General features: G+C 40.0%; 1 protein-coding gene across 1 annotated transcript in view; it reads right to left on the bottom strand.

Moving 5' to 3' along the window:
- ARHGAP21 (Rho GTPase activating protein 21) overlaps positions 1 to 11,033 on the bottom strand; it is a 149,338-nt gene that overhangs the window by 5,714 nt on the left and 132,591 nt on the right. Inside the window, exons 14-24 of the mRNA XM_023511438.1 lie at positions 9,767 to 9,831; positions 9,166 to 9,305; positions 8,073 to 8,215; positions 7,115 to 7,270; positions 6,948 to 7,026; positions 5,931 to 6,004; positions 5,762 to 5,851; positions 2,752 to 2,877; positions 2,518 to 2,559; positions 2,110 to 2,215; positions 65 to 96 (exon numbers count right to left, since the gene is read on the bottom strand). Coding sequence (XP_023367206.1) covers positions 65 to 96; positions 2,110 to 2,215; positions 2,518 to 2,559; positions 2,752 to 2,877; positions 5,762 to 5,851; positions 5,931 to 6,004; positions 6,948 to 7,026; positions 7,115 to 7,270; positions 8,073 to 8,215; positions 9,166 to 9,305; positions 9,767 to 9,831 — 1,053 coding nt within the window. The remainder of the gene's footprint in view (positions 1 to 64; positions 97 to 2,109; positions 2,216 to 2,517; positions 2,560 to 2,751; positions 2,878 to 5,761; positions 5,852 to 5,930; positions 6,005 to 6,947; positions 7,027 to 7,114; positions 7,271 to 8,072; positions 8,216 to 9,165; positions 9,306 to 9,766; positions 9,832 to 11,033) is intronic.

Below are 11,033 nucleotides of genomic sequence, written 5' to 3'. Positions count from 1 at the left end.
AAAAAAAAAAAAAAAAAATGCTCCCTTCCCCGAAAATATTTCCAAATTGTACAAAACAATTTACCTTAGATTTTGTTGAGTCACTTGTAGCTGAATCTGTGGGAAGTTAAAGGGGACGTGGTCAGTATTAGCCAATCTTTACTGCTTTCCACAAACAATGCAAAACTTATGGAAGAGACAGGCACAGAACAAAATGAGAAAGCAGAACTCAAAACAATAGAACACAGTGGATAGTCAGAGCTCACAAAGATGCAAGCTGCACCACAGAAAGCCACCGCCATGAAAGGATGCTGTGAGTTGTAGGCAGAACCAGCTCAATGATAGGGATGGCAAAGGAGCCCTGTGCTAAACGAGAACAGAAACACTAGTGTTTATTAAAGGGTCTAAATAGTAAGTCAAGCAGTAAAGAAGCTGGAAGACCTTTGGAGGATTTTCTTAGGTACCACATCCTGTATCTAAAGCGGATACACAATGTAGAACTTTGAAGATGGTTGGCCGCCCTCGCTACCAATCGAGACACTCGTACAGGTGTGTTTATGTTGATTTTTGTCAGACTGTCAGACTTCAATTTTATAAGCGTATAATGGACTCATACGGATACAAAAAAAAAAAGAGAGAATAACCCTGCTTGCAGGCCACTTTGGTTGCATGTTAGATAATGCTGATCTCTGTGCTTCAGACCCCAGTCTCACAGCAGTGCAGTCGGGGGTCCTTTTAACTGGTTTGGTTAGTTTGGTTCAACTGCTACCAGTTTTGCAATTATCTATTAACAAATGCTGTTATGGAAATGGAAAAATGGAGACCATCATTTTACTGTCTGGCAAAAACTCAGATTATACAATTATAAAGAGGGTAGGAAGGGGCTAGCATTTTTCTTTTCTTTTCTTTTTTTTTTTTTTGGTCCAGGATGATGTCAATTTGGAGGATTTCTTCTGTCGACTTCAGGGAAATGGATTTTCAGAATTAATGAGCTGAGCCCCGTGCCACGCCCCTTTCAACACATGGCTAAATGCTTTATGACTTTAAGAACTGGTAGACCGTACCATGCTATTTCTCCTCAGGGTCTGCTTCAGAAATAACAAGAAACAGCAGAAAAACTTTTAAGAGAGTAGTATTGATCTGTTTACAATAATCTTAAGAGAAACTCGACACCACAGATCAGCTGGGTTGGCATTTACAGGAATCGGGGGTTTCTGCAGACAAGGCAGCTACAGTGTGGGCAACAGTCCTCTTTCTTCCTACAGGTCCAGCTGTCCATCAGGGACATCACCGAATCCACTAGTGACATTACCGTGTGATAGACTCCTCCCACTTCGCCTGTTCAACATCAGTATAGATTTGCCTGTGTCAGTAAGTGCTGAAAAAACCCTTTAGCGACTAAAAAACGAGAACTGGAGACAAAGGGAGAACATTGTGTAAAACAACATGCTGGGTTAGTGCAACGGTTTGGCAGGAGGAAACTGTCATCAGAAGAGTCTAGGAGAACTAATACTTAACCAAGCGTTAGGGTGGCAAGAGGAAAACAGAAGAAGAATCAATGTCAAATAGGTTGATTTTTTTTTTTTTACTACGATATCTATAGTGACAGATTAATACACGCTATTCATGAAAATCGGTGCCCATTAGCAGTTCGACGTACTCAACTGGCTGCTCTTAAACAGAACTTCGAGCTTAGGAATTGTAACGACTTATACGATCTAGACCAGACTTTCTGCCATCACAGCAACCACATATTCAGTAGCATTTATCTGTTTTACCTTGTGATGACTATTACATGGAAACTGTGAATTCAAAAAAAAAAAAAAAAAAAGAAAAGAAAAGAACAAAACAGTGTGGTTTGCATGCTGGTTTCCCCCTCATGTTTCCATTCTGACAAACATTACAACTCCATGCATTGCCAGAGGCATTACAGTCACTGGAAGGTAATTAAGGTCAATCAGGAAAGGAAGATTAAGTTTTCTATTAGTAGAAAGGGGAAAAAAAAGAAAGAAGAAAAAGGGGAGGAAAAAAAATCATAGTGAATTGTTACTTATGATTGATTGGCTGGCTTTCAGGTTATAGGCATGTAGCTTTTAGCCTAGAGATTAATACTGCCCAGGCAAGAGTTACCTGATACATCTCCCGGTGACACGCCTGTCCTTCCAATGTTGGTGAGTAAATGATCTATGTTGGGCACTGGCTGGGAGTCTACAGTGTTTTCTTCCTGCACTGTGGTCTATGGTTAATAAACAAAGATCTCTTCATCATCTCTTCAAAGACACTTTCTTTAAAATTCAAACAACATTTAGTAAAAGGTACGTTACTGAACGGGGCACCTGCCCTTTATGTTTTTATATCGTTCACACACCATAAATTGCAAGATAAGCACCATAACTGTATATTCCTGGGTCTGAAACTGAGCCGCTAGAGACCAGCGGGCAGTAACAGCATACGAAGCGGGACGTGGACGCTGTCGTAGCATCAAGATCTCACGTCCCACAAAAATAACCGAGCACAGACGCTGATGGCAATACTTACAAGAGGTTCTTCGGCACCTTCTTCTGTGAAAAACCAGTCATGCTAAAATTTAAAACGAAAAAGGTGAGAAGAGAAATTAAACAAGCTCCTAAATATATCTCTATCTTGGAGGATAGTATAGAAGAAAGTTAATTTTCTTAGGGAAATAAAAAAAAAAACTATAATCAAATTCTGCCCTGACCGATGGTCATGAACATGAACGTCCTGGCAGAGAGAGGCAAGGCCCCAACTTACGTGCTGGATCAGCGTCTCTACGATCTTGTACTGGTCGGGCATGTGCGTGACCATGTGGGTCATGTTGTCTTCTGATGTCCGCACAAGAGTTGGACCAAACACTATTGCTAGATTTCTTGGTTCCATCTGAAGCAAAGGATGTTATTGTACAATATCAGATTTTTTTTTTTTTTTTGAGACCACAGTCTCACTTTTTTGCCCTCAGTAGAGGGCCATGGTGTCATAGCTCACAGCAACCTCAATCTCTTGGGCTCAAGCTATTCCCTTGCTGTCGCCTCCCAAGTAGCTGGGACTACAGGTGCCCGCCAACAACACTTGGCTATTTTTTAGAGATGAGGTTTTGCTCTGGCTTAGGCTGGTCTCGAACCTGTGAGCTCAGGCAATCCACCTGCCTTGGCCTCCCAAGTGCTAAGATTATATGTGAGCCACCACACTCAGCCCTTTCAGACTTTTTTTCTTAATGAATAAGCCTGAAATTCCCATTGTACATCTGGTACTTTACTTCTGAAAGGTTCTTTTGATGAAAAAGAATCCAAAGGATGGAAGACCAATACGGGTAAAAGCATAATACTTTTAAGTTATGATTTTCACAAGCAAATCTGTACATAATTTCTTTTTCCTACTTTAATGATAAGGTCCAGTGCCTTGTTGGCATTCATGGCTTTCTTTTTTTTTAATTAATTAATTTTATTGAGACAGATTCTCACTCTGTTGCCCTGGATAGAGTGAGGTGGTATCCTAGCTCCCAAGAGCCTCAAACTCTTGGGCTCAAGCGATCCTCCTGCCTTGTCCCGAGCAGCTGGGACTACAGGCACCTGACATGATGCCCAGCTAGTTTTTCTATTTTTAGGAGAGACGGGGTCTCACGCTAGCTCACAATGGTTTCAAACTCCTGAGCTCAGGCAATCGTGCTGCTATAGCCTCCCAGAGTGCTAGGGTTACCGCATCATGCCTGGCCGCCCAGCCTGGCTGCATGATGTTTCTTCTGTGTTTTTCAAGAAGTCTTTTATAGAAAACAATTGATTTGGTTCAAAAATCGGTTTTATGAGAACTAGATTAGTGGATAAAACTTATAAAATCAAAAAAACTGAATAGCCAATGCAATTCTGCATTTACCTGAAGTCTGGTAAAGTGACGCTACCAAATTAGTGCTTATTTTGCAGAACTGCATTAGCTATTCAGGTTTTTTTCTGGTTCCATATGAAACATGGAACTATTTCTTCAAGATCTTCATAGTAGTCTGGCTCAGCACCAAAAGCTCAAGCAGCTAGGGTGCTAGCCACATACATGGGAGCTGGCAGGTTCAAATCCAGCCCCGGCCTGCCAAAAAACAATAACAACTCCAACACCTCGCCCTCCAAAATAGCCAGGTGTTGTAGCAGGTGCCTGTAGTCCCAGCTACTTGGGAGGCTGAGGCAAGAGAGTAAGTTAAACCCAAGAGTTTGAGGTTTCTGTGAGCTGTGATACCCCGGCACTCTAGCCAGGGCAAGAGCTTGAGACTCTGTCAAAAAAAAAAAAAAGATCTTCATAGTATGATGCAATGGGGATTGCGTTTAATCTGTAGATTGCTTAGGGAAGTCCAGACATTTTGACAATGTTTATTTTTCTAAGCCATGTGCATGATACGTTTTTCCATCTGTTAACACCGCCTGCTATTTCTTAGTGTTAAAACAAATTATTTCTTGAATGATGCTCCACAAAATGTGGTCCAAAAAAGTCTAGGAAATGAAATACCACATCTCCTTATTCAAGATTCAGTGTTAATACATTAAAAACTCTAAAAAAAGTCTGTAGTAAAATTAAAACACCTGTAATCCTAGCACTCTCAGAGGCCGAGGTGGGAGGATTGCTTGACCTCATGAGTTAAGAGACCAGCCTGAGCAGGAGCAAGACCCAGTCTCTACTAAAAATACTAAAAACTAGCCAGGCATAGTGGTGGGCACCTGTAGTCCAGCCACTTGGGAGCCTGAAGCAAGAGGATCCCTTGACCCCAAGAGTTTTGAGGTTGCTGTGAGCTGTGATGCCACGGCACTCAATCCCAGGGTGACAGAGTGAGACTATGCTTTAAAAAAAAAAAAAAAAGGAAAAAACTAAATGGCTGGCATTCTTCCCTTCTTTCTTTGGGATGCCACATCATTCTCTTGCTCTTTTTCCTTTTCTTCCCCCATCTTCCCTCCTCTTACTTCTCTGCTCTCTCTCTATCTTCCTCCCAAATCACTTCCTTTAATATAAAATAAACTTCTACTTTTATACTCTTTTAAGAAAATTTGAAGGTGAACTGAAATTAGATAATATTAAAGAATAACCAATTTTGTTGTGTTTAATAAAGACAGTACAGTGGTATAAATTGGGGGGGGAGAGAAAGTATGATTAACACTAAACGAAAATGTCTGATTTTTTACTGTATACTTTTTGGTACCTCCTGACTGTTGTACCATGTTCATATATCATCTATTCAAAATATCGATAAACAGGGCCAGAATGATGGCTCACACCTGTAATCCCAGCACTCTGGGAGGCCGAGGCCGGGGGATTGCTTGAGCTCAGGAGTTGGAGACCAGCTTGAACAAGAGCAAAACCCTGTCTCTAATAATAGCCAGGTGTTGTGGTGGGAGCCTATAGTCTCAGCTACTCAAGAATCTGAGGCAAGAGGAATGTTTAAGCCTAAGACTTTGAGGTTGCTGTGAGCTATGATGCCACGGCACTGTACTGAGGGAGAATGAATGAGACTGTCCCCCCCCCCAAAAAAAGACAAAAAGCAAAATATTGACAAACAATTGAAAAGTCAAAGAAATAAGATTTCTGATTTTCATTTTTCTTGCTGGGTTAACTGTAAAAGAAAACTTCTTTTAAAATGGTGACACCTCTATTTTGGGACCTTTCACTTTTAATAGCAAACATTAGAAGGACTCACTTTAGAATTCTTATTGGACTATTTGGCATAAAGCAATGAAGCATCTCTTTTACAATAAATTTGAATGTAAATTTCTTTAGTATGCACTTTACGTACCTTATTTTTTTCTGAATTTTCTGCCACCGTCTTTAGATGAGCCGACAGAAACTTCAGTGTTTCGTAATGATGTTCAGGCAAATCATGAATCTGAAACATATTATTTTCATGATGGATTTTTAAATGCTGAATTTTAGTTGTACCTCCAAAAATATAAAATAATACCTACTAGTCTTTTTAATGTTTTCAGACGATCTAGAGGATCTTCTTTACGATTGGCTTCAATAAAATCGGCATATTTATCTGACAACAAGAATGATAAGACCAATTTATCTTCAGTTGCTTAGGTGAATCGTAACCTAGCTTTCCTTTAAGACTGAACTTTAAATCACGATGCGAAGAATGTTGGGAAGATGCCCAAACAGCCTTTAAAAGGGAAATTTGTAAAATTTATGTGTTCGATATATTTTTTTAAGGATCCTCCAAGCCTTACCACAAATAGAATAAAACTCATAAAAATGCAAATTCCTTGCAGGTACCATCCTGAACTTACACAGCCTGTCTATTCCTCTCTCACCCCCAACAATTCTACTACAGTGCCTTAAATAGCATTCAAATATTTGGCTTGACTGAAAAAAATTATTCTTCTGTTACTGCACCATATTATTTCTGAAGAATTCTGACTGGAAATAATAACGTATTTTCAACTTCACTACAAATAATGAATGAATAGGATAATATATATTTCACTGAACTAAACATTTTAGGAACTGTATTTTTTCATTGAAATTTACCAAAGAAGTGTAAAAACTCAGTACATAATTATGCCTTTTTTTTTTTTTTGAGACAGAGCTTCTAGCTGTCACCCTGCATAGACTGCTATAGCCTCAGCTCACAGCAACCTCCAACTCCTAGGCTTAACCAACTCTCTTGCCTCAGCCTCCCAAGTAGCCATAGGCACCTGCCACAATGCGTGGCTATTTTTTGGTTGTAGTTGTCATTGTTGTTTGGCGGGCCTGGGCTGGATTTGAACCTGCCAACTCTGGTATATGTGGCTGGTGCCTTAGCCACTTGAGCTACAAGTGCCAAGCCCATAATTATGCTTTTAATATATACGAAGGAACTCAACTAAACCAACCTCTTGTTTTCTTTGACCTAAATATTTTTTCCCTGGTTCAATTTACAGTTTTCTAACACTTGTGACTTAGGCCATTTCACCTGGTATCTTTCACAGATGCTAACTCACCATTTGTGAAGAGAGGCTCAGGGAGTTTCCTGAAGAAGGATTTTAGTAAACTGCTTATCACATTCAAATCTCGCCATTTCTAGAAAGAAATACAGTATTTTTGTAGTCAGAACCACCAAAGGGGAAGAGACCGGATCAGTTCCCCAAACAGAAACAAACGAACTTACATCATCTTGTATATCAATGTCAGCCATTCCCTTGTTGAGTTCTTCTTGCATACTGGAGATGGCTGCGTTATTTCCAGGAACTCTATAAATACCTGTATATTCAAGACCTCTTTCTTCAACTAATTTGCAACATATATCAACTATTAGTGGAATATACTGCAAAACAAGAAATAAATATTTTACTTAATAGAGCACTAATGCTTATATCTAGTGAGTCGTTGTACATCACAGCTAAAAGGCCCTTGATATCCAAATGGAAATACAGGATTGCTGTTATGTAATACAGGGCAAATAAAGGATACAGACTGTGCACAACAGAGAACAGATAAAACCAGCAAGAGGTGTTTGAGATGGTGGAAAGAATGAATAGAGCTGGAGAGAAAGGTAAGGACCCACAGAGAGAGAATAAAGAGGAAATCAGAGAAGTTGAGGGGAATGCGGAAACGATTCAGGTGATAGGGTTTTTTTTTCTTCTTACTTTTTATCTGTTATGTGAAGGAAGAAACAGTTCAGTTGAATAAAGAGAAATAAAGTCAAGGAAAGAGAAGGAGAGAGCAACATCAATTAACTCATGATATGAGACCGAACATGACTGCTAGAAACCAACAGACACGTCTACATCTATCACACTTTCTTATCAGGACCCTGCTCTCATCCTTGTTTAAGATGCTACAAGCAGAAACACATGATATGAAAATGAATTCTGACTGGGCATTTCAGATATATTCCTAGTGGTTATATAAGTATTCCATTTCAGAGTCAAAACGTTAGGAAAAAACACTGTTGATAAAACTGCTCAATGTGCAGGTCATAAATACTTGGGGGAAAGGAAGGCCCACTGTGAGAAGGAGAATACTCAACAGCTGACAGTCTCTGGTATCTGAAAGGCTATCTGCTCGGGTCTCATTATAACCACAACTGAATGATTTTAGGAAAGCAGGCCAGTGATCTCTCCTACCCGATTAGTGTGAGCTGGTGGGCAATCGTCCAGTCGAACACCAAACGTCCCCGTCGCGGTAGGCTTTTTCTCAAATGTTTTTCTCATAATACTTGGGATGCCTTTTCTCCATGTGCCTTTGTCTTTTGGGGGACTGGTATCATCTTTGGATTGTGACCCAGAATAAAATGACATAATAAAGACAACAGAAAATAAGAGTGTTTGAAATCATGATTTTAAAAACACTTTATCAACCTTGACCTAGACCCCTAAACTATGAATAATACACCCTATATTTATCAAATATCTTCTCTCCCCATATGGCACTCCTTGTAGCCTTTCATAGGTATCAACTTTGAATTCTTTACCCTTTTGTGATGTGTATTACAATTTTCTTTAAAAATAAAAAAAAATTTCTTTAAGATTAAAAAAATAAAATAAAATAGCAAGATGATGAAATGAGTGTGTCATCTGTAAAGTGTAAGATTTTAGCGAAAGGAAAAAGAATGGTTTATGTCAAAATGATAGCACCTGGATTCTCTGAGTTATTCAAATTTGTACCATCTCTTATTAAAGGGCTGTATTTTCTTTCACTTTGTCAGTGTGATGAAATCTGGTGTCTTGGGCCTCACCTTGAGACCCACAGGAACTATATTAAAGGGCTGCGGCATTAGGAAGTTCAGAACCACTGCCTTAGAAGAAAAGGCCCTGTCAGCCTAGACCAGGCCTGCAGTGACCTTTGATACAAAAAAACCCGCAAAGTACTTTCTTTTTTTTTTTTAGACAGAGCCTCAAGCTGTCCCCCTGGGTAGAGTGTCGTGGCATTACAGCTCACAGCAACCTCCAACTCCTGGGCTCAAGCGAGTCTCCTGCCTCCACCTCCCAAGTAGCTGGGACTACAGGCGCCCGCCACAACGCCCGGCTATTTTTTGGTTGCAGCCGTCATTGTTGTTTGGCGGGTCCGGGCTGGGGATTCGAACCCGCCACCTTAGGTGTACGTGGCTGGCGCCTTAGCCGATTGAGCTATAGGCGCCAAGCCCGCAAAGTACTTTCAATATGCCAATCTTAAATCATCTTATCTGTTAAATTTATCCAAGAAAGCTAACATCAGTACCTTTACTGAGAAGTTTCCTTTCTGACTCTTCCTTCGGAGAGTGTGGGCTTTGAGTCTTTGGCTCTGATTTAGCACCAAGCAAAGTCTGCCTGATGCTGAGACTCTGGCGAGGAGTTTTTGGCAATTGTTCTGCTTTGCTGCTGAAAGAAATGAATATTTCTTAACAAATATAGTAATCTCCACCCCCTTTTATCCATAGTTTTACTTTTTACAGTTTCAGTTACCTGTGGTCAACCAAGGTCCACAAATATGGAACAGAAAATTCTAGAACTAATTCCTAAGTTTGAAATTGTGTACTGTTCTAAGTAGCATGGTGCAATGTGGTGCTGCCCCCTCCAGGATGTGAATCATGCCTTTGTCTGGTGTTCCCACACCATTTATGCCACCTGCCTATTACTGTACAGGAAAAAACACATCCCCACACTGTATCCACTATTCCTGCTACCATCCAGGAAAAAGCACACAGTCTATAGGGTGCAGTATTATCCAGTTTCAGGCATCCAATGGGGGTCTCAAAGCATATCGTCCATGGGAAAGGGAGGATATGGTACCTGCTTTATTAACATATCCAAATCAATTGTATGCATGGTGAGATTCTCACCTCATCAGACTGTTATATTCTTTTATTCTTCGACTAATCAGATCCCTGTTAGTAACTCCAGTGTCCTATAGAACAATCAGAAGGTAAAATTAGAAAATCAATTCTAAACAGAAGTGATCTCACTTTTTTGAGGCTTTTTGAATTACTTTGCTTATGCAATGCGTACACTACCATTCCTTCTCAGCAGAGCCGTTTCAGAACCTCTTTTCAGTAGCACCATGTGACAAAAGTTCCAAGTGTTCCAAGTGCCTTCCCCATTGCCAAAAGAGTTTTGTTTATTTTCTGTATTTGTGCAATACCCACCATATTCATATTTTTTTTTGTTGAGACAGTCTCACTATGTCACCCTCGGTAGAGTGCTGTGACGTCACAGCTCACAGCAACCTCAAACTCTTGGACTTCAGCGATTCTCTTGTGTCAGCCTCCTGAGTAGCTGGGACTACAGATGACCACCACAATGCCCAGCTGTTTTTTTGTTGCAGTTATCATTGTTGTCTGGCAGGCCTGAGCCAGGTTTGAACCCACCAGCCCTGGTGTATGTAGCCAATGCCATAACTACAAAGCCATGGGCACTGGGCCCATATTCATGTTTTTGAGCTGATCTATCATTTGTAATAAACCACTGGGAAACAGAAAGCTAGCTTGTTCTCAATCACAGTAGAAAGAATGATCAGCATTTAAAAATAATACAAGTGGAAGAAAGATGGAAAAATACAATTAGAGTCAATTACTATTATACGTGGAAGTTGGATTATCAGAAAACATGACCGTCACATTATCAAAACATGTTTGTGTTTAACCTCCCCACATTAACTTTTATAGTAAACCACGTGGTAAACCCAGAGTTGACCATAAAGTGCTGATATTTTTTGTTGTTGTTGACATGTGTCCTCAGTTTTTGTTAACTGCTTCATTTTGAACATAATGAATTACAATGTAATTTACAAAGAATAAAAATAATCTTGAATTTAAATTTACTCTTTCAGTTTGCCAGCTAAAAGACTATAGGATTAAGATCTGGAATAAGATTGACTGGATTTGCTCTTTCCCGTCTTGCAAGATGGCGGGTGAAAAAGTTGAGAAGCCGGTTTCTAAAGAGAAGAAACCAGTTTCTAAGGAGAAGAAACTGGTTTCTAAAGAGAAGAAATCTGTTAATAAAAAGAAGAAGCCTAAAGCCAAGAAGGGGATGCCCCACTGCAGCCGAAATCCTGTTCTGGTCAGAGGAATAGGCAGATATTCCCGATCTGCCATGTATTCCAGAAAGGCA

The sequence above is a fragment of the Otolemur garnettii genome, unplaced genomic scaffold (genome assembly GCF_000181295.1).
Source record: "Otolemur garnettii isolate 467f Iridium unplaced genomic scaffold, OtoGar3 scaffold00019, whole genome shotgun sequence".
In the NCBI taxonomy this organism is placed as follows: Eukaryota; Metazoa; Chordata; class Mammalia; order Primates; family Galagidae; genus Otolemur; species Otolemur garnettii.
This window is presented reverse-complemented; position numbering and strand designations above follow the sequence as displayed.